The following is a 23,234-nucleotide window of genomic DNA, read 5'->3' as shown; positions in this document are numbered from 1 at the left end:
GGAGTTCAAGACCAGCCTAATATAGCAAGACCTTATCTCCACAAAAATTATAAAAATCAGCCAGGTGTGGTGGTGTATACCTGTAGTCCCAGCTACTCAGCAGGCAGAGGTAGGAGGATGGCTTGAGCCCAGGAGTTTGGAGCAATGATCATGCCACTACACTCCAGCCTGGGCAACAGAGACCCTGACTCTAGTGAGCACCTACTATGTGTCAGACATGATCCTAGGTCCTGCAGCAAAGCAATACATACTGAGGAATAGGCTTAACAAGAAAATACACAGTACAGCAGATGGGGAGCAGTGAAGCAAGCGAGAGGGAAGGTTGGTGCGGAGTTACTACTTTAAGCAGGGTGGTCAGAGAAGGCTTCATGCAGAAGGTGAGCTTTGAGCAGAGAGCCGAAGTGAGGGAGGGGCCAGGTGGCTTTCTAGGGGGAGAGGACTCCAGGCAGAGGGAACAGCCCAGGCAAAGACCCTGAGGAGGGAGCCTATCTGTGGTGACTGGAGCTGTTCCAGTGGTACTGGAGCAGAGTGAGGGAGGAAGTTATAGGAACCAAGGCCAGAGAGGGCCAGAGGTGTGGGGCAGATCTCACGGGAACTTGTAAGACCTTGGGTTTTACCCTGAGTGTGGTAGGAACGTGGCAGTGCTCGGTGGGGAGGGACATGAGCTGGATTTGAAGAGGACCCCCTGGCTGCCGGGCTGATGGGAATACTCAGGGGAGAGGGCGGGAGCAGGGACCCAGTGATGACGCTGGCTGGATCAAGGTGACAGTTAAGGAGTGGAGAGGAGGGGCTGGATTCAGGCTATCCTGAAGGTGGAACCAACAGGATTTTCCAGATGGGTCAGATACAGAGTGTGAGAGAGCAAAGTGTTAAGAGTGCCTCTAAGATTTGGGGCCTGAGCTTAGGGTATGGATGACTCCTCTTCCAGAAAGTCCTCCCGGGGAGCCCACGACTCCCTGGTCCTTGCCTGTTTCCCTCCAAGGCTGGGGGCTCCGGTGGTAGGACTTGTTTCCTGTCCTGCTGCCACGGTGTTGGATAAATGAGAGGTGAGAGGCAGGCTGAGCTGGAGCCCTGCCCTTGGCTGTGCGAGGTCTGACACTGCTCCTCTTGCCTCTCTGGGGGCCTGTGTTTTCCCACTTGTGAAAGGCAAGTGGGTGCTCCCCAAAAGCGCCTCTAGCTGTAGCATAGTTTCTTCCCTAGGAGCAGGCACTGCCAGCCTCCTGAGCCCCAGGCCTTCTCTCCTGCTCCCTGCCCAACCTCAGCCTCCTGGGAGTATTGTAGTATCTTCCTTCACCTCTGGGACCCACGGGGCAGGTTGGGACACATGGCTGGGGCCTGAGTCAGGCTCACCAATGTGGGTGGAGGGGGTACCTGGGACACGCCCCCTCCTTCCTTCCCAGAGCTTGGTACAGCCAAGGGTGGCACAGCTGCCCTCATTTCACTGCCTCTTGGAGTCCGAGGGCATGGCTGTGGCCCTGGGGCGGGCCAGGCATGTAGCTGCCCCACCTGCCCCTCCTGCAGCCTTGCAGGGAAGAGTCAAGTCAGACAGGAAGGCCTGGGGCTGATAGCACCAGCAGGAAGGAATGCCACCCCAGTGAGCAAGTGGGTCCCAGGGGCAACGTCACGATAATCCCGCCCTCCTCACTGTCACGGGTGCAGCCTGTGCCCTCTCCTTCCCCTGACCAGCCCGGGATCCACACAGTCTACACAGAGCTCCCCTTGCTGCCCAGACAAGCTGAAGGACCACAGGTAATGGGACATGGGGCTGGGTGAGCAGTGGGGTGGAGGGTCAGCTTTTAAGGGAATCGAAAGAGTGTCCTCAATAGGCTTGATACTGTGTGATTCCTTGGTGGACCTGGGTTTGAATCCCACCTCCGCATCTTCCTAGCTGGGTGAGAACCTGTCTCTACCTCAGGGGATGATGAATGACAAATATTCACCTCCCTGCGTGGTTTTGAGGCTTCCACCAGCCTATACCTGGCTGTGGTGGGTGACCAGCTCCAATTCTGTCACCAACTTGCTGTAAGACTTTCAGAAAAATCCTTGACCTCTCTCAGCCTCAGTTTCCCTACTTGTGAAATGAAGGGTCCAACTAGATCTCTGAAGGTTCCTCACACTCTCGCTATTACGGAACCTAACAGCTTAGGATTAGAGGTGTGTTCCTCCAAATGTCTCAGCCTCTGCACCACGATCAGTGACTGCAGGCAGCCGCCCCTCTCTCCGCCCCTCCTGGAGGAAGCTGCCCTGGGCTGCCAGCCAGGCCTAGGAGACTTGGGAGGAAGAAGCTAGTTGTCCCCTGCCTTCAGCTCAAAGGCGCCCCTGGGGAGGATATGCCAAAGAGAGAGCTGGGCCATGAGGAGGGGTCCTGCTGCCAGTCAGAGCCTCAGGGGCAGGTGGTGTGGCCCAAGGGGAGGGGGGCTTGGCAGAGCTCTCAGAGCTCCCCCACCCACCCCCTAGGTGGGATGACCCAACCCTAGGCTGTCATCCTCCTCCTGCAGCTGTCTCTGCTCAGAGCACCCTGGTTTTCAGACCTCAGGTCAACCTAGTTTCCTTTTTTTATTTTTTTATTTTTTTATTTTATTTTTTTGAGACGGAGTTTCGCTCTTGTTACCCAGGCTGGAGTGCAATGGCGCGACCTCGGCTCACCGCAACCTCTGCCTCCTGGGTTCAGGCAATTCTCCTGCCTCAGCCTCCTGAGTAGCTGGGATTACAGGCACGCGCCACCATGCCCAGCTAATTTTTTTGTATTTTTAGTAGAGACGGGGTTTCACCATGTTGACCAGGATGGTCTCGATCTCTTGACCTCGTGATCCACCCGCCTCGGCCTCCCAAAGTGCTGGGATTACAGGCGTGAGCCACCGCGCCCGGCCTGGGTTGTTTCTACTTTGTGGCTGTTATGTGTAATGCTGCTATAAACATTCATTACACGTCTTTGTACGGATGGAGGTTTTCAATTCTCTTGGGAATATACTTGGGATTGGAATTGCTGGGTCACGTAGCAAATCTTTCTTAACCTTTTGAGGAGCTGCCAAACTGTTTTCCAAAGTGACCACCATTTTATAATCTGACCAGCAACGTCGGAGGGCTCTGGTTTCTTTGCGCCCTCACCAACACTTGTCACTGTCTGTATGTCTCACTGTAAGCACCCCTAGCAGGTAGAAAGGGGTATCTCATGGTGGTTTTGATTCACACCTCCTTAATGACTAATGATGGGGAGCAACTTTCTATGTGCTGTTGACTATTTCTGTGTCTTCTTTCAAGAAATGTCTATTCAAATCCTCTGTCCCTTTTTAAACTGGATTATTTGTCATCGTATTGTTGAGTTGTAGGCATGCCCATTTTCTAACTAAGGGTTCTGAAGCTCTGGGAATGGATGTGGCATGCTCCAGGTCTCAGAGTCAGCGAGGGGTAGAGGTGGGAACTGAATATCTAGGTCTGTCTGATGTTCAAGAGAACTGACAAGCTCTTGTACTGGATGCCACCTTTCTGTTTCTTATTGTCAGTTGTGTGTGTGTGTGTGTGTGAGAGAGAGAGAGAGAGACAGAGAGAGATAGAGAGAGAGAGAGGGAGAGAGAGACAGAGAGAGAGAGAGGTGGGGAGAAACAGAGGGAGAAAGATGGGAAAGAGAGAGAAACAGAGACTGAGATTCCAGCTGTGGGAGAAGGGACCCAGCTGGCTCTGTCTAGCTGAGCATCCACCTCTGTGCCTTGGTGTTTAACTCGACACTACACCAAGTTAGGCCGATCAGAGCCAGGGAAAGCCTTTTATGAGTTTTATGTTTCTTCCTATTAATCTTCAAATGTGTCACTGGAGCCTCAAAAAAGTTTTGTGGAGAGCATACTCCCTCTCTAGTAGCTTTCCTTGTACCTAAAAGTGAAACAAATTCTCTGATGAGGCCCCAAAAACCCCAAACCAGGAATAGCATCCCCTAGTGTCTAGCTAGGTCTGAGGATCTAGAGCAGTGCTTCTCTAACTTTTTCATTGCATAATCTTCTCAAGAAAAGTGCTCCAGGCACCCCCAGCATATACCTACGCATACATATGTAAATGTATATACAAGGGTGGTGGCCATTAGCTGATGTCTCAGAATGAATTTCATCAACAGTGATAGTGGATAGAAAGCCACCTCTCAAATTGTATCTCATTATTATTTCAGGAACGTGTTTGTGTTTGTATTTGTTTCTCGTTATTGTTTTGTATTTTGGGTTTGGGTTTGTTTCTATTTCTGGTACTCGAATACACAGGAAACGATTGTTTCATGAGTAAGACTCCTTTCCACTGCCTTTTCCAAAGCGCTAATCCAGCTAAACTAAGAGCAGGGATGAGTCTGGCCACAGGCTTCCTGTTGCTTGTCTGTACTATCACGATTAGGGTTATCTCCATCCGTGGTTTCTTTGCAGGGACTCTTTGAAGTCATTTGTCAACAATAAGGGGGCTGATTCAGTGAAAGCTGTATCACTTGAGCCTCAAATTAACCTGCACACTACAATGTATGGCAATAGTCTGAATGTAGAGAACAGGAAGACATAGCCACAGTCAACCTGTCTGCCTCATGGGGCTCCCCACTGGCCTCTCGGGGCCCCACTTAATGGACATGACATGGTGTCTGGCATATGAGCCAAGGATGCACATCAGGATTAAACTATATACTATTAACTATTTTTAGTTAAAAATTACACAGAAATAGATAAACTAGTATTTTCCTCCTGCACTTTGGAGAGAATTGCTTAAGAGACTAATAGTTTCCGAGCTAAGAACATCTAAACCAATCCCTGCCGCTCCTCAACTTGCCACCTCAGACGGCAGGGTGCTCAGGACAACCCCAACGCTGTCGTCACTTTTAGAGTGTTATTTTATACGTTGAGGCCGGGTGCACTGGCTCAGCACAACACTCTGGAAGGCCAATCCCAACACTCTGGGAGGCTGAGGCGGGAGAATTGCCCAAGGCCAAGATTTCAAGGCTCCAGGGAGCCATGTTTGCTCCACGGCACTTGAGCCTGGTTGACAAAGTGCGATCCTGTCTCCAGAAAAGAAGAAGGAAAGAAACCAAAAAGAAGGAAGGAAGGAAGGAAAAACGGAAGGAGGGAGGGACGGAAGGAAAAAGGCAAAAAAGAAAAATGGGCGGGGGAGGAATGGACAAGGACGTTCGACGGAGACGCAGAGCCACGTCAGGTCCTCCCTCTGTGATGGTTCCATTCCTCCCCTTCGCTGTGCTCAACACCAGCCAAGGGACTTCCCTTGGCTATGAGAACAATGACTCAGGGCTCCAGCAGTAGCTAAATATAAGCCAAGTCAGCATATTTGCATAACACTCTGACGACTGTTAGTGTGTCCTCTTTCCTGGTGCTGATGACATCCTACATCTTCTAGATTCTCTCGGTCTGTCCAGAACTTATTCTGTGCAGGACCCAGGAGTAAACCTGGGATGGAGAATTGGGGATGGTGGGATGTGGGTCACCTTCTTCACTGTAGACTCTGTGCTTCTGTTAATATGACCTAAGGCTATGCTAGCTTTGCTCTGCAGCTGTATCACCTTGTTGGTTCATACTGCCACTTTAACAAACATTGGTTGTGCACGTACTATATGCTAGACAACAACCTAGATGCTTGTACTATTTTCTTTCCTTCCAGATTATTCTTTTAAAATCCCAGATCTTTCCATGTAATCAAGCAGGGCCCACCCATCCTCTTCCTGCACAGCTGCTGTTTGGACACTTGGGTATCACACTTGATTTTGTCCCTTTTCACCTGCTTGTTTCAGCCTAGGCGCCATTCCACATTCATCAGGGGCAACCCCAGGTCCTGGCTGCATCCCTGGGTATGCAGTGGCCATAAGATTCCCCTAGACTCATGAGAGTTCCTCTAATACAGTCAGCTGGCTGGCCAACGCAAGTTGTTATCCCACCGTTCAACCGCCTGTCTGACTTAGACGAAACGGTGGCGGTGTAAACCAGGGCATCTTCTTTCTTTCCCTCTGCACGGTTCCCCTCACACTCTGATGTTGTCCTCAGATCTGAGTTCATATCCACACTCCTCACTGCGTGGTCTTGAGCAAGTTCTTTTCCCTTTCTGGGCCTCAGTTTTGATCTCCTGGATACAACGCTGTAGACTTCCAACTTGGGGAGGGAGAGAGACCGCCAAGCCCGAAGATCCGTGGGGAGGTGGGGGGGGGCCCGGGGGAGAGTAGTGAGAAAGAAGAAGGGGTGTAAAAAAGTGAAAGATGCTCTAAAGTGACAGGGAGACACTAAGGCTCTTCGCGGTCCTAACATTATTCCTTTCAGCTCTGAAGTTCAGTATTTTGTGACTTCTTTTAATTAAGTATTTTGTCAGGCCGGGTGCGGTGGCTCACACCTGTAATCCCAGCACTTTGGGAGGCCGAGGCGGGTGGATCATGAGGTCAAGAGATTGAGACCACCCTGGCCAACATGGTCAAACCCCATCTCTCTTAAAAATACAAAACTTAGCTGGGCGTGGTGTGCATGCCTGTAGTCCCAGCTACTCTGGTGGCTGAGGCGGGAGAATTGCTTGAATCTGGGAGGCGGAGGTTACAGTGAGTCGAGATTGTGCCACTGCACTCCAGCCTGGGTGGCAGAATGAGACTCCATCTCAAAAAAAAAATTAAGCATTTTGTCCAAGCCAGGGGCTAGAATATAGCCAGAAGCCAGAAAAGCATGGTTTTGGCTTCCAGGGAGCTCAGAATCTAAGTCCTTTTAATCTCAATCCTCACAGCAACCCTGCAAGGCAGAGACACTATCCCCAATTTACAGATGAGATAAGAGGCCTAGAGAGATAAAGGGATTTTCCAAACTCATGGAGCCGGGAAGTGAAGTGGTAAAGCCTAACTTGAAGCAGGTGCTACCAGACTCCGGTGGCTTCATCAGGGCAGCTCTCGGTATCGCGCCCTGGCTAAGGACGTGAGACCATGTCTTGTACTGTCACTGACCTGCAGAACTGTGAGATCATTTGTGTGGGTTTAAGCCACTAAGTTGGTGGTACTTGTTATCACAGTGATAGAAAACTAGTAAGGTGCTGAACCAGGTCCAAGAGGCGCACCCTCAGCAGGTGCACAAGTCTCTAGGGCAGGATCATCAGGGAGCTGCTGCTTTGGGTGATTACAGTGCCGGAGGATGCGGGAAAGATGGGGGCTGGGGAAACCCGGGAGGTCCCCAACCCCGCCTGAAGTTCAGTCCCAGCCCCTCATATGGGGGCCTCAATGACCCTGCCAAGCCTCAACCTGGAAGCAGGAGTGAAGTCTGTGGACCCGTTCTGCCATGATCCCTGTTGAACTCTGCAGGAAGCTGGAGCCCTCCCCAGACGTTTGTCTCAACTGTAGTGCTTTGGTTACAAGTCACAAAGCCACCTCAGGCTACCAAAAAAAGACTTTCCTGGGAAGATAAGGAGGTGGGGGTGGGTCTCACAGAATAGAGGGAATAGGTTAAAAAAAATACAGATTGTGGAAGAGACTGTGACCAGGGGGCACGATCGAGAGCATCAGCCTCTTCAGGGCTCTGTCTCAGGGCAAACCACCCATGCCAGCCATTAGGGCTCTGGGTCACTCATGTCACAAGTCAGATTCCCAGGGAAAGAGAGGCTGATGTTCTGACCTGGGTGACGGGAGTGACCACTCCACAGATTCCATGTCAAAGGGGCTTAGGGACGGGGTGCAATTATTTTGGGGAGTACTTGTTTTGGAGTTGTGATTGCATAACAAGGATCTGCTTGAGGCTGGGCGCGGTGGCTCATGCCTGTAATCTCAACACCCCGTCTCAAAAAACAAAACAGAAACAAGAAAGGGTCTGTTTGAAATGAGAGCGTGTGCTTGTTTGGGGTGGCTTGGGAAGCTGAAGGAGATTACTGAGAGCACTATTGTCCCCTTGGCTCTGCCCTTGGCCTTGTCCCCACCCCTCAGCCAGGGAGGGCTTGACACATTGAGGGCCACCCCCAAGATATTGTCCAGTGGGGGTTGGATTTCTTTAAAGCAAAATCCTGTCTAATCACCAGAAGACAGGGCTTTAATGCCAACTGGGCAAATGTCCACCCTCTGTCCACTCTGTTCCCCTTCCAGTGGCTGTTTCTGCTTCCAGCGCCCCCACTCCATTTCCCAAACTGGGCTGGTTTAGCTGAGCTTGCCCTGCTTTTCTGGCCCACAGACACGTTCCTCACAGTCTATGCCTTAGGAAAAGGTGGCCGCCTTTAGCTTGGCATTCAAGGCCCAGGCCGATCTTCTCCAACCTCTCCAGCTCTTACCCTTTCAACTGCCTGCTGCCCCCAATCCTCTCCACTGAAACTTTTATCCTACTATGCCTTTCGCTTCCTGTTGAAATCCAACTCAGTTTCAGTCGCCTCAGCCCCCTCATCCAACATGGGACACCAGGAAGACAAGCAACCCTTGAACCAAGAGGCAGCGTTCTGGAGCTGTTACCACGCAATCAATGGGCTCACCACGTACTGCACATAGAGGCCAATACCATGGCACTGGCTTCTGAGAAAAGTTTTATGACAAGTCCGCTAGCAAGGAGACAGGAGGAAACACTCAAATCTGTCTCACCACGCTGGGAGCTGGGCAGGTTTTATAAGCATAATGATGTGGGGGACATGATCTGATTGGCTCCTGCCATGGGGTGATGCCAGAGCTTGATCCAATTGGATGCTAGAACCTGGCATGTGCTATCTGCTTCTTAATTCAGTCCCTGCTTCTCAGTCTGAGCACTTAGGATCCCCCTGTGGTTGCATATATGGTTCATCTGGGCATGCTCAGGTTAGGTGACTGTCAATCTGGGGGTCCATGGCAACTGAAAAACAACTCACAATTTGTTATATAAAAGTTGAACCGAATTGGTCTGATGTGGTAAAAGAGGCAGCCTTGCTCCTGTGTGGCTCCTGACCTCGCGCAAGTTCCTCTCCGTTTCAGGGCCTCAATTTCCTCGTCTGTAAAACAGGACAGTCATCTCCACCCTGCCTCTCTCCTGGCGGTATGAAAGTCAGGAGAGCTGGGAGGGAAGAGTGCTGTGAGGCTGCGATGGCTTAGTGTACAGCCTTCCTGCCCTGGGCCCAGGCCCTGTGACAGCAGGAGCTCAGGAAATCTGGGCTCAACTGAAGGGAAAATCCAGTTTAGCAAGACAGGTGGGTGCAGAGGCCCTGGCACCACCCATGACTCAGCAGGGCTGGGCTTTTTGGAGAAAAGTGCCAGAAAGTCAGGTATTCCATTTCCTTGTAGGATCAGCCTTGGATGTGGGGGCCACTTGAGGTGGGGCTAGAGGCCTCTAACCAGGGGGCAACTGGGGCATGAGCTTCTCTGTTGGGGTAGAGGTCGGATTTGAGTCCATCTATAAGCTGGGAGACCTTGAACAAGTCTCTTCCTCTACCTGAGCCTCAGTTTCTCCCAGTGTTAAATAAGACCTGTGTGGAGGCCGGGTGTAGTGGCTCATGCCTATCATCTCAGCACTTTGAAAGGCCAAGGAGGCGGATCATCTGAGCCCAGGATTTCAAGAGCAGCCTGGGCAACAGAGTGAGAACCCATCTCTACAAAAATGTAAAAACGAAAAAATTAGCTGGGTATGGTGGCAAATGCCTATAGTCTCAACTCTTTGGGAGGCTAAGGCGGGAGGATCACTAGAACCCAGAGCTGTGATCGTGCCACTGCACTCCAGCTGGGTAATAGAGTGAGACCCTGTCAAAAAAAAAAAAAAAAAAAAAAAAGGAAAAAGAAAAGGAAGAAAGAAAAAAGGCAAAAAAGAAAAATGGGCGGGGGAGGAATGGACAAGGACGTTCGACGGAGACGCAGAGCCACGTCAGGTCCTCCCTCTGTGATGGTTCCATTCCTCCCCTTCGCTGTGCTCAACACCAGCCAAGGGACTTCCCTTGGCTATGAGAACAATGACTCAGGGCTCCAGCAGTAGCTAAATATAAGCCAAGTCAGCATATTTACATAACACTCTGATGACTGTTAGTCTTTCCTGGTGCCAATGACGGGGTCCTGAGAAGAGCAGCCAGCATTACTCCTGTAGTCTCCCAACATGGGCTCAACAACGACCCTTGCTTAACCCCTTACTATGTGGTCCTGGGCAAGTTTCCTTTTCTTTTTCTATTGAGACAGTCTTGCTCTGTCACCAGACTGGAGTGCTGTAGCGTGATCTCGGCTCACTGCAACCTCTGCCTCTCAGGTTCAAGCAATTCTCCTGCCTCAGCCTCCCAAGTAGCTGGGATTACAGGGGTGCACCACCATGCCCAGCTATTTTTTTGTACTTTTAGTAGAGACGGGGTTTTGCCATGTTGGCCAGTCTGGTCTCGATCTCCTGACCTTGTGATCTGCCCACCTCGGCCTCCCAAAGTCTTGGCATTACAGGCATGAGCCACCATGCCCTGCCGGTCCTGGGCAAGATTCTTATGTTCTTTGTGCCTCAATATTCTGAGCTATAGAATGGGCACAAGCCTAGTGAGCCTTCCTAGGTTTGTGGTGAGGAATACATTAGTTAACACAAGTTAACTGTTCAAACCTTGCCTATCAGATAGTAGGCACTTATAGCTGCTTGTTATCATCATTTTTCCTTTGTTCTTGGCTCTATACAGGGTATGAGTGACAGAGAAATGAATCAGCCTTAGTCCCTACTTGGGCTGCATTCATGATATCGTGAAGGAGACAAACCCTGGATGGAGGTACCTGCTTGTAGTCCTACCTACTCACAAGGTCGAGGCCGGAGGATTGCTTGAGTTCAGGAGTTCAAGGCTGCAGTGAGCTGTGATAACACCACTGCACTTTAGCCTGGGTGATAGAGAGAGACCTTGTCAAAAAAAGAAAAAAAAACCTAGGGATAGTGGAGGGAGGAAGGTTAGGGGAGTGGGGAATACAGTCGGTGGGTATTGTTTAGGCAACCGAAAGAGAGCTTCATGAGGGAAGTGGGTTTTGACCTGTGCCTGGAAGGTCAGATGCAATGTTGACATTAGGAAAGAATAGACCGGGCCAAAAGTGCTGTGTGTAGCCAGGACACAGAGCAGGATGGAGATGAGACTGGAAAAAGAGCTCATCACTTTGTGAACCTCGGTCTGTCTGACATCAGCCAGCAGCTCTCTTTCCCCCATATGGGTCTACAACGCTTCCTCCACTCTAGCTGAAATGCCTTCATCAGAGATGATCTCAGCCAATGAATATGTACTAGTCACCTGCTGTGTGCAAAGAGCCCTGTTCAAAATAGAAATCTGCCCTGGAGGCTTCTGGTTATCAGTCATTCCACCTTGCTATCAATGCATTTTAATGGCTAGTGACTTCCTAATGCCTAGCTGAATTCTGCTTTGAGAAATGGGAATTTTTCTTCTAGAAAAGGGTAGGCCAGGCACAGTGGCTCACACCTGTAATCCTAGCACTTTGGGAGGCCAAGGTGGGCGGGTCATGAAGTCAGGAGTTCGAGACCAGCCTGGCCAACACGGTGAAACCCCATCTCTACTAAAAATACAAAAATTAGCCAGGTGTGGTGATGCGTGCCTGTAGTCCCAGCTACTCGGGAGGCTGAGGCAGGGGAATCACTTGAACCAGGAGGTGGAGGCTACTGTGAACCGAGATTGTGCCACTGCACTCCAGCCTGGGTGACAGAGTGAGACTCCATCTCAAAAACAAACAAACAAACAAACAAACTTCTTTCCTGTGCATGTAGCTGTCCAGAGGTGGCAGGTGGCTCTCTGTGTGTGAGGCCCGCTGGGGCCCAGGGCTCCCTTGCCTTTTTGCTTGGTCATTCCTGGATGTTGGCCTTTTTTGTGTGATTGAAGTCGGTTCACCAACTTCAAATGCATTCCTGTCAAAATTGTACCGAGGCTAGTCATGGTGGCTCACACCTGTAATCCCGGTACTTTGGGAGGCCAAGGTGGGAGAATTGCTTGAGACCAGGAGTTTAAGACCAGCCTGGGCAACATAGCGACACCCTCTTTACAACAACAACAAAAAAAAAAAAAAAGAAAAGAAAAGAAAGAAAGAAAAGAAAAGAAAAAGATTTGCACCTGACTTTCCAGACACAGATAAAAACTGACTTCCTGAAGCCCCCTGCCCCCCGCTAGTTGTCTGGTCAATACCTACCACCCTGATTCCCCACTTCGTTGACTCTCCTCCCTCCACTGCCCCTGGCCTTCTTGTTTGCTAACAGAACTACCATTTTTTTGTTAATTATTTTTCTTATTCTTTTGAATGTTGAGTGTTTGTCTTTTTCTGATTCAATTGCTAAGCTCTTTATATATTAAGATACTAACTAAGGTAATATTAACTACTGACTATTGTTATTCCTCCAAGGAAAGCCATGGAGACTTCAGGATCCTCCTCCCAGCCTCAAGACAACAGTCGAGTCCACGGAGAAACGGAAGATCTAGACTGTATGTTTGCCTTCTCTGATCCTCTGGGCAAAGCCAAATGGGAGGTAGAGTCCAAAAGTAGAAGGGACAGAAGAAGACCCTGCTCAGCTCACGTTGCACAGGGCCTCAAATCACAGTCGAAATGGAGAAGTGGTCATTTTACACACATCCACACACACATGTGCATGGTCCAGTCTGTCCTCCTGTGCTGTCTAGTGATGGGGACCCTCAGCTGCTCACCAAATCTCAAGAAGACTCTGGGGCTTGGGCTGACACTAGGGAGCACCCCCAGAAGGTGGAGAGGGTCTTGTGTGACCCCAGAATGGGGAATGGGAAGGTTTAGGGCTTGATAACACACCATCTTGACTGTAATTTACAGAGGATCCTAAATTGACAACTACAGAGTCTAGCTGTCTCTGGGGCAGGGTAGGAAGCTTATAAACCCCTTTTCTGGCCGGGCGCGGTGGCTCAAGCCTGTAATCCCAGCTTTGGGAGGCCGAGGCGGGTGGATCACGAGGTCGAGAGATCGAGACCATCCTGGTCAACATGGTGAAACCCCGTCTCTACTAAAAGTGCAAAAAATTAGCTGGGCATGGTGGCACGTGCCTGTAATCCCAGCTACTCAGGAGGCTGAGGCAGGAGAATTGCCTGAGCCCAGGAGGCGGAGGTTGCGGTGAGCCGAGATTGTGCCATTGCACTCCAGCCTGGGTAACAAGAGCGAAACTCCGTCTCAAAAAAAAAAAAAAAAAAAAAAAAAAAGAAACCCCTTTTCTGGAATCCATATTCAGATAAATCTCTGTACTGAGCCTTCCTTGAGCCCCAGCATCTCTGAGAGCCTTGGTCTCCTTGTTGCATTGGCCCTAGATGTCTGGGAAGATAATCCAGTCCTTCTTGGCTCCCCAAGTCCAAGTAGAACCCTGGAGAGGGCTGGGTGGTCCCTGGGGTGGGAAGGATGGGAAACACTCATCCCCTGGCCTCTGTGTGCCTTGCAGATGGAGAGACAGATTTCCACAAGCAAGATGGGAAGGCTGGACTCTTTTCCCAAGAACAGTATGAGAGAGACAAGTCTTCTTCCTCTTCTTCCTCTTCCTCCTCATCTTCCTCTTCCTCTTCCTCCTCCTCTTCTTCAGGTATAGCAAATATTTAAATATATGTATATTATTCAAGAAAAACATTGGCCGGGCGCGGTGGCTCAAGCCTGTAATCCCAGCACTTTGGGAGGCCGAGGCAGGTGGATCACGAGGTCCAGAGATCGAGACCATCCTGGTCAACATGGTGAAACCCCGTCTCTACTAAAAATACAAAAAATTAGCTGGGCATGGTGGCGCGTGCCTGTAATCCCAGCTACTCAGGAGGCTGAGGCAGGAGAATTGCCTGAACCCAGGAGGCGGAGGTTGCGGTGAGCCGAGATCGCGCCACTGCACTCCAGCCTGGGTAACAAGAGCGAAACTCTGTCTCAAAAAAAAAAAAGAAAAAAAGAAAAAAGAAAAACATTTACATGGGGAAACAACCCCCCATACTTCAGATCATTGAAGTACTTGAAACGCCAATACTGTTCCTTCACATTCTCTTCTAGAGCCCATCTGTCTACACGTGCTTCCATGTACACAGTTATAATTGATCATACAGGCAATTTGTTCTCCATTTAAAATTTTCTCCATCTTATCCCAAGCTTTCTGTCACGTTATCCTGGAATACCTCTGTAGCTATTTTTAATGTTTACCAAACAGCCCCTCGAGTAGCTGCATCTCCTGTAAAGTAACTTAGGTTTATTAGGCACACCCCAGTGCCATAGTCAAAGCATGTGTTACAGGTTCAAATCCTGTCTTTGCCACTAACTAGCTACATGTCCTTGGGTCAACTGCTCGACCCCTGGCTGCCTCAGTACCCTCTTCTATAAGATGGGGATGATAGCAATACTTAATACCTCATGGGATTCTTGTTAGGATTGAATTTGTTATACAGGTGAAGTCTTAGCACACAGACCATAGTAAAAGCTCTGTTTTTTTGTTTTTTTGTTTTTTTTGAGACAGAGTTTCGCTCTTGTTACCCAGGCTGGAGTGCAATGGCGCGATCTCGGCTCACCTCAACCTCTGCCTCCTGGGTTCAGGCAATTCTCCTGCCTCAGCCTCCTGAGTAGCTGGGATTACAGGCACGCGCCACCATGCCCAGCTAATTTTTTTTTTTTTTTTTTTGAGACAGAGTTTCACTCGTTACCCAGGCTGGAGTGCAATGGCGCGATCTTGGCTCACCGCAACCTCCGCCTCCTGGGTTCAAGCAATTCTCCTGCCTCAGCCTCCTGAGTAGCTGGGATTACAGGCACGTGCCACCATGCCCAGCTAATGTTTTGTATTTTTTTTTAGTAGAGACAGGGTTTCACCATGTTGACCAGGATGGTCTCGATCTCTTGACCTCGTGATCCACCCGCCTCGGCCTCCCAAAGTGCTGGGATTACAGGCGTGAGCCACCGTGCCCGGCCTAAAAGCTCTGAAAATAATTGTCGTGTTACGATCTTTCCCCTCCCAGCTTGATCATGCTCATGAGTGTCCTTGTACGAAAGCTTTTGTCTTTTGGATTTTTGTACAAATCAGGTCCTAAGTATTGATTCCCTACAAATAAGTACTTTAGTAGGTTTAAAGGAATGACATCTTCAAAATCATCTTTTTTCTTTTTTGAGACAGAGTCTCATTCTGTCGCCAGGTGCCAGGCTGGAGTGCAGTGGCACGGTCTTGGCTTACTGCAACCTCTGCCCCCTGGGTTCAAGCAATTCTCCTGCCTCAGCCTCCTGAGTAGCTGGGACTACAGGCGCCGGCCACCAGGCCTAGCTCATTTTTGTATTTTTTTTTAGTAGAGACAAGGTTTCACCATGTTGGCCAGGATGGTCTCAATCTCTTGACCTCGTGATCTGCCTGCCTCAGCCTCCCAAAGTGCTGGGATTACAGGCATGAGCCACCATGCCAAGCCTTTTTTTTTTTTTTAACAGAGTCTTGCCCTATCACTGGCTGAAGTACAGCAGTGGGGCAATCTCAGTTCACTGCAACCTCTGCCTCCTGGGCTCAAGTGATTCTCCTGCCTCAGCCTCCCAATTAGCTGGGATTATAGGCACCTGCCACCGTGCCTGACTGATTTTTGTATTTTTAGTGGAGACAGGGTTTCTCCATGTGGGCCAGGCTGGTCTTGAACTCCTGACCTCAGGTGATCTGCCCGCCTTGGCCTCCCAAAGTGCTGGAATTACAGGCATGAGCCACTGCACCTGACCTCCAATAGCTTCTTGATTACAAATAACCACATTATTCTCCAAGAAACAGTACAATGTTCTTTCATTTGTATTTTTTAAATTCAAAATGTAAGGCTGAATTTATAGGAGTAGAAGCAGTCACATTTATTGAGTGCTTACGCTGTGCTGGGAACTATTCTAAGCATTTGCCTATAATAACTCAATTCTCACAGCAACCCGTAAAGGAAGGTACAAATAACATTCCCATTTTGCAGGTAAGAAAACTGAGGCACAGAGGCCAACTGACCTGCTGTATGAGAGCTTAGTAGCCAACATGGCAGGTCTTTGTGGGATCTGGGAGGCTACCCTCCTCAGCCAGAGCTCCTGGACTATGATATATGTTATGCCGTGGGCTTGGCCTTAAGATTTCATTTGATGAAAGTTTCTCTGGGCTGGAAGGAAAAAAAAAAAAAAAAAAAAAGCCCTGGTCTTAGGCCCTCATGTTGCAAATGCCGAGACCGAGGCCCAAAGCCACAGAATCAATGATCATTTCAGCAGAGGCGGGAGAGTGGTCGATGGCCCCGCGGGTCTGTTTGTAGCGAGTCTCCTCGTGGCACTGGAAAGGAAGCTACCTCCCCATTTAAAAACAAACAAACAAAAAAAAAAATGCGAAAACACGAAAGCCCACCACAGACCAGGTTTGGCTCTGGAAGAAGGGCTTCCAGGCGCAGGGGAGAGGGCTGCTGCCTGTCCCTTTGTTTCTCCTCCCTGGGCAGGAAGGAGTGTTCTGTCCTCTGGTTCTGGTTGTCCCTCGAGGAGTGCTGCTCCTCCCAAAATGCCTCCCATGTGATCATAATCCCTGGCACCCAGGCGCCCTGGAGTCTCTACCTCACACATGGGACCAGCTGAAATTAGCCAAATGGAACACTGCCAGAACATGACTGCCTGTTTTTCAGGCCTGGACAGTGACCCGTTACAACAGGGGCCCACGCCTGGGCACCTCACTGCAGCCCTGCCGTCCTCACATGCAGGACCCTCGCTCATAGTCACACCCAGCGCCTCTCTCCCACGTAACCTGTTGTAATCCGGTTGTTTTTAGATGAAGTTTTGTTTTCAACTGTAAAAGATTATACATAGGCACATTGTGGAAAACACACAGCATACAGGGGAAAGAAATAGGGGAAAATAAATCACCCTTTGCTCTCTTACCCAGAAATAACCACCCAAAACATATTAATCTATTCCTTACGTTTATTTAACAAATATTTACGGAGCACCAAGTATGTGCCAGTCTTTGTGGTAGGTACTAGGGACAATAGCAATGAACAGTGAGTCTTTCTGCCATGGCTATTTTTTTTTTTTAATTTATAAAGAAAAGAGAGGCCGGGCATGGTGGTTCAAGCTTGTAATCCCAGCACTTTGGGAGGCCGAGGCGGGTGGATCACGAGGTCAAGAGATCGAGACCATCCTGGTCAACATGGTGAAACCCCGTCTCTACTACAAATACAAAAATTAGCTGGGCATGGTGGCACGTGCCTGTAATCCCAGCTACTCAGGAGGCTGAGGCAGGAGAATTGCCTGAGCCCAGGAGGTGGAGGTTGTGGTGAGCCGAGATCACGCCATTGCACTCCAGCCTGGGTAACAAGGGCGAAACTCCGTCTCACAAAAAAAAAGAAAGTGAGTGGTGGGTCTCAGTCCCCAAATCAGAGTTCCTCCCACCAAACCACACTCTTCGCATAAAGTAAATTCTGAGAATGGCCATGAGAATAAATGCATTCCCAGCTCAGTCCAGGCTGAGCTTCTCCTACAGCTTGTGTTTGTTCCCTGCAGACAGCAGTGATGAGGATGAGCACCCCAGAGCAAATGGAAAACGTCGATGGAGACGGGGGGCTGGACACCCCAACGGGAACGGCTCACCCGGTAGGCAATTGGCCTTACCATTTTTCTCTTGCCCACTTGCTCACTGTTGAGTTTCTCAGTGGGACTGAGCCTGCCTGTGTGAAGATGTTCTTCACAGCATTGTTTACGGCAGGATAAAATAGGAAGTAGCCTGACAGCAGCAGACTAGATAAATGATGCTTTACTCTGTCCTGGTGACAACTCTGCTCTTCATCTATCGCTGAAGTGAAAAAGAAAGATGCCAAATCATAGAATTAATTCCATCTCATATATGCTTCATAAAAATTCAGACATATATGGTTATAATCAAGAGTGAAAGGAAAAATGCCAAAATGTTAATAGTGGTTATCTCAGGGTAGTAGAATTGTGATTTTTATTTTCTCTTTTTTGAACTGTCCAATACTACAAATAATTTACAATGATCATGTTTTATTTTATTTTATTTTATTTTATTTTATTTTATTTATTTATTTATTTTTGAGACGGAGTTTCACTCTTGTTACCCAGGTTGGAGTGCAATGGTGCGATCTCGGCTCACCGCAACCTCCGCCTCCTGGGCTCAGGCAATTCTCCTGCCTCAGCCTCCTGAGTAGCTGGGATTACAGGCACGCGCCACCATGCCCAGCTAATTTTTTGTATTTTTAGTAGAGACGGGGTTTCACCATGTTGACCGGGATGGTCTCGATCTCTTGACCTCGTGATCCACCCGCCTCGGCCTCCCAAAGTGCTAGGATTACAGGCTTGAGCCACCGCGCCCGGCCTATTTTATTTTATTTTTTTGAGACAGAGTTTTGCTCGTTGCCCAGGCTGGAGTGCAACGGCACAATCTCGGCTCACCGCAACCTCTACCTCCCGGGTTCAAGCCATTCTCCTGCCTCAATCTCCCGATAGCTGGGATTACAGGCATATGCCACCACACCTGGCTAATTTTGTATTTTTAGTAGAGATGGGGTTTCTCCATGTTGGTCAGGCTGATCTTGACCTCAGGTGATCCACCTGCCTCAGGCTCCCAAAGTGCTGGGATTATAGGCATGAGCCACCTCGCCCGGCCGAGCACGTTCTATTTTTACAACCAGAAGGAAATAATTTTTGCAAAAGAAGACGAATTTCGTAGGAAGGAAAGAACACACGGAAAAGGGCTGAATTGCCTAGTATAGAACCTGGCACACAGAAGGTGTTTAATAAGTGCTGCCCATAAGGCTAGAGCTGAGCTCCGGGTTCTATTTCTCTGGGTTCTATTTCATAAACGAGATCAGAAATGCAGGCTTAGGCAATAGACCTGGTGGTGTTGCCACTTACTGGCTATGTGACTTTGGGAAAATAATTTAACTTTTTTTTTTTTTTTTTTTTTTTTTTTTTTTTAACAAAGACAGGGTTTCACCATGTTGGTCAGGCTGGTCTTGAACTCTCGACCTCAGGTGATCCACCTGCCTTGGCCTCCAAATTGCTTGGATTATAGGAATAATTTATCTTTTTGAGCCTCAGTGTCCTCATCTGTATAATGGGTGGAGTAGGTACTACTATCTTCTTCATAGGGTGTCCGTGAGGAGCAAATGAAGTATTAAATATAAATCACTTTTTGTACAGTGTTGGTGCATGCTAGCACCCAATAGATACCCTCTATTAACCTTGAGCAAGGTCCGGGTCCTCTCAGGTCTTGAGTGCTTTCTGAATGTGGTCACCTCTGGAAGTTCTGGGGGCATCAGGGAGTGCAAAGGAAAGGTACTTGTGCTGTCTTGCCTCTTGAAGGCCACCCCCCACCTCACCTCCTGCACGAGGACTGTGGTACTTCTTAAGCTTCAAAGTCATGGGAGATGGAAGAGGCCTGGGTCACTGTGTTTGGGGTGTGCTGATTAAGGGGTTTGTCTCCATCCAGGTCCTAGCCATGGGGAGCATGACATTTTGAAGAATGAGCTTCAACTCTATGGAGGTAATCAGATGCCCAGTGGCTTTGGAGAAAAGAGATGAAGGAAAGGAGGGCTTTGCTGGGCAGAAACCAGGTCATGAGGATGTTTCATGAGCTGAAAAGTCCCAGGCAAATACAGAGGATGTGGCGAGTTGGGTGGTTATAACATTGGCAGGTAGGGGTGGGGGTACTTTCCGCCATGAGACTGTCTTGAGGAAATCCTGCATTTCCTTCTGAGCTATAACCTTGACTTACGGGGTGACCATGAAGAGTCACCCACCTTTCTGGGCCTCAGCTCCTCAACCAGCAGAATGGGACATGCTTGGTACCCCCTCTCTTGGAATACTGAGCTGTTTCAACATACAATGAAAAATTAAGGATCTGATCTCCACAATACCCGTTTTACAGTATAATTATTTCCAATGCCCTGATTACTACAATGAGGAGGCGTCAACCTGGCACTAGGGTGAAATAGAACTTGTAGAATGAACTCTTTTGCCAAAGAATATGACAAATGCGCCGGGCGCGGTGGCTCAAGCCTGTAATCCCAGCACTTTGGGAGGCCGAGGCGGGTGGATCACGAGGTCAAGAGATCGAGACCATCCTGGTCAACAAGGTGAAACCCCATCTCTACTAAAAATACAAAAAATTAGCGGGGCGTGGTGGCGCGTGCCTATAATCCCAGCTACTCAGGAGGCTGAGGCAGGAGAATTGCCTGAACCCAGGAGGCGGAGGCTGCGGTGAGCCGAGATCGTGCCATTGCACTCCAGCCTGGGTAACAAGAGCGAAACTCCGTCTCAAAAAAAAAAAAAAAAAAAAAAAAATATGACAAATGCACACTATCAGATAAGAAAGCCTTTATATCGGCCGGGCGCGGTGGCTCACGCCTGCAATCCCAACACTTTGGGAGGCTGAGGCGGGTGGATCGCGAGGTCGAAAGATCGAGACCATCCTGGTCAACATGGTGAAACCCCGTCTCTACTAAAAATACAAAAACATTAGCTGGGCATGGTGGCGCATGCCTGTAATCCCAGCTACTCAGGAGGCTGAGGCGGGAGAATTGCCTGAACCCAGGAGGCGGAGGTTGCGGTGAGCCGAGATCGCGCCATTGCACTCCAGCCTGGGTAACAAGACCAAAACTTCGTCCCCCCCCAAAAAAGAAAGCCTTTATATCTATGTTTAATCCAGTGTTTCCAAAATCTACATAGTCTCCTAATGCCGGGTAATAACCTAAGTAAAACTGGAAAACCCTTATGTATATGCTAAAGAAAAGACTTCATTTGTTGTGTATCCAATACAACCAATGGCTGCCTCTGGGTAATCTGTATTGTGGGTATTTTTTTATTTTTTTGGCGACAGAATCTCTCTCTGTTGTTCAGGCTACAGTGCAGTGGCGTGATCACGACTCACTGTAGCCTCAGCCTCCTGGGCTCAGGTGATCCTGCCACCTCAATCTCCCAGTAGCCGGGACTATAGGTGTGTGCCACCACATCTGGCTAGTTTTTTGTAGTTTTTAACAGAGACAAAGTTTTGCCATGTTGCCCAGGCTGGTCTCCAACTACTGAGCTCAAGTGATCCTCCTACCCTGGCCTCCCAAAGTGCTAGAATTACAGATGTGAGTCACTGCACCTGGTCCTTCCTTTCTTTCTCCTTCCTTCCTTTTCTTTCTTTCTTTCCTTTCTTCCTTTTTTTGTTAAAAAAAAAACAACAAGTATAACTTGGTTTAGAAAAGTTGTTCATCACATAAGTAATTTAAGAAAGGTTCTACTGGCTATAAAATAAGATAAACTGTGAGATTTATGCATATTATAAAATATTTTTCTTATTACCTAATTCATATTCACCGTAGGAAATGTAGATACTGTCACTTATTCATGAATGACTTCTTTCCCCCAGACATTAGAGGTGCTTAGTAAATCGCATTGCTTGAGTCTCATTTCATGTTGTCCTTGGTGTGTTCTCTGCATCTCCGTATTGGCCCCTCTGGTCCCTTTGCAGATGGTGTTCAGTGTGCTGAGTGCCTATCGTCCCATGCTAAGTGCCCCTTGTGGTGTTTGTGTCCTGGGGCTGCCCTGAGGGATAGGAAACGTACGGAAGTTGGGGCCTGATGGTAGAAAGATCATGGAATTGCCTGTCTGCCCTTGAGGGGAAGAAGATAAGAGGGCCACCGGGGAACTAGAACAGGCACCAAAAACCACATGGTGAATGGTATGGGAAGGACACTCAGGACTGGATTAATGCAGAGATGGCAGCTCAGGTCTTTAGGGTTCAACTCACCCTCGGCAGCCCAGACAAGTGGCTCAGCAATCAGGCTGGGAGCCATGGATCAAGCAAGGTGTGCAAGCCAGCTTGGCTACCACATGCTCGGAGCCTGGTAGGTCTGGAAGCCACCAAGATGGCATGAGCTTGGAGTTGCCAGTCTAGTCCAGAGTTCTGTGGGTAAAAGGCAGCAGGTATCATCACCTGCATCTGGATAGCCTGGAGCAGGTACATGCAAATGGGTGGCCCATGTGGGCACATGCTTTCTATCTGGCTCACAGAATTTTTTTTTTTTTTTTGGCGGAGTGGGGAGATTTGTTTTTTATTTTTTGTGTTTTGAGATGAGGTCTCCCTCTGTTGCTCAGGCTGGAGTATAAATGGTGCCATCTCAGCTTGCAGCAACCTCCACTGCCCGGGCTCAAGTGATTCTCCTACTTTAGCCTCCTGAGAAGCTGGGACGACAGGCGTGTACCACCATGCCCAGCTAATTTTTATATTTTTGGTAGAGACAGGGTTTTACCATGTTGCTCAGGCTGATCTCAAACTCCTGGCCTCAAGTGATCTACCCACCCTGGCCTCCTAAAGTGCTGGGATTACAAGTGTGAGCCACTGCACCTGGCCCACACAGAATGCTTTTTTAAAATTATGATTGTGTGGCTGGGCACGGTGGCTCACACCTGTAATCCCAGCACTTTGGAAGGCCAAGACAGGCAGATCATGAGGTTGGGAGTTCAAGACTAGCCTGGCCAACATGACAAAACCCTGTCTCTACTAAAAATATACAAATTAGCTGGGCGTTGTGGCACACATCTGTAATCCCAGCTACTTAGGAGTCTGAGGCAGGAGAATCACTTGAACTAGGGAGGTGGAGGTTACAGTGAGCTGAGATCACACCACTACACTCCAGCCTGGGTGACAGAGTAAGACTGTGTCTCCAATAAATAAATAAGTAAATAAATAAAATTATGATTGTGAGAGTCAGACATGGTGGCTCACGCCTGTAATCCCAGCTACTTGGGTGGCTGAGGCAGGAAGATCACTTGAGCACAAGAGTTTGAGACTGCAGTGAGTCATGATTGCACCATTGACTGCAACCTGGGTGACAGGGAGAGAACCCGTCTCTAAATAAATAAATTTTTAAAATAAAATTATGAATGTGAATATATTTCTTCAATTCTATATCACATTTTTTTTCACATTTGAATATTTCTGAAATCAAGATGCATCTTTTATTTTTATTTTTATTTATTTATTTTAAAAAGACGGGGTTTCACCATGTTGGTCAGGCTGGTCTTGAACTCCTGACCTCAGCTGATCTGCCCACCTTGGCCTCCACCTGGATTACAGGCGTGAGCCACTGCACCCAGCCCAAGATGCATCTTAAAAATCACTGGCAGAGCTAAGCGCCATAGTTCGTGACTATAATCCCAGCACTTTGGGAAGTCAAGGTGGGCAGATTGCTTGAGCCCAGGACTTCAAGACCAGGTGGGGCAACATAGCAAGACCCTATCTCTATTTTTTTAAAAAAAATCACTGGCAACTTACTTATACCTGGCAGGGATTTTTCTTACATAGTTGCACATAAAATAATGTCATGTCTCACAGCAATAGCATTTTCAT

At 48.8% G+C, this 23,234-nt stretch overlaps 1 protein-coding gene across 5 annotated transcripts in view; it reads left to right on the top strand.

Moving 5' to 3' along the window:
• TMEM40 (transmembrane protein 40) overlaps window positions 1-23,234 on the top strand; it is a 39,955-nt gene that overhangs the window by 5,789 nt on the left and 10,932 nt on the right. For 2 of the 5 annotated variants that reach the window (XM_039477103.2, XM_039477102.2), the window contains exons 1-5: window positions 1,427-1,749; window positions 12,275-12,354; window positions 13,326-13,463; window positions 17,381-17,470; window positions 19,326-19,379. In XM_039477103.2, coding sequence (XP_039333037.1) covers window positions 12,282-12,354; window positions 13,326-13,463; window positions 17,381-17,470; window positions 19,326-19,379 — 355 coding nt within the window. In that variant the 5' untranslated portion in view covers window positions 1,427-1,749; window positions 12,275-12,281. Of the gene's footprint in view, window positions 1-1,426; window positions 1,750-12,274; window positions 12,355-13,325; window positions 13,464-17,380; window positions 17,471-19,325; window positions 19,380-23,234 lie in introns of those variants that run through there. The other 3 variants (XM_074404067.1, XM_074404068.1, XM_039477104.2) reach the window with 3 other exon arrangements.

Source organism: Saimiri boliviensis, chromosome 8 (genome assembly GCF_048565385.1).
Source record: "Saimiri boliviensis isolate mSaiBol1 chromosome 8, mSaiBol1.pri, whole genome shotgun sequence".
NCBI classification, from domain to species: domain Eukaryota; kingdom Metazoa; phylum Chordata; class Mammalia; order Primates; family Cebidae; genus Saimiri; species Saimiri boliviensis.
The sequence above is the reverse complement of the archived record's forward strand: the minus strand, read 5'-3'. Positions and strand labels throughout refer to the sequence as shown.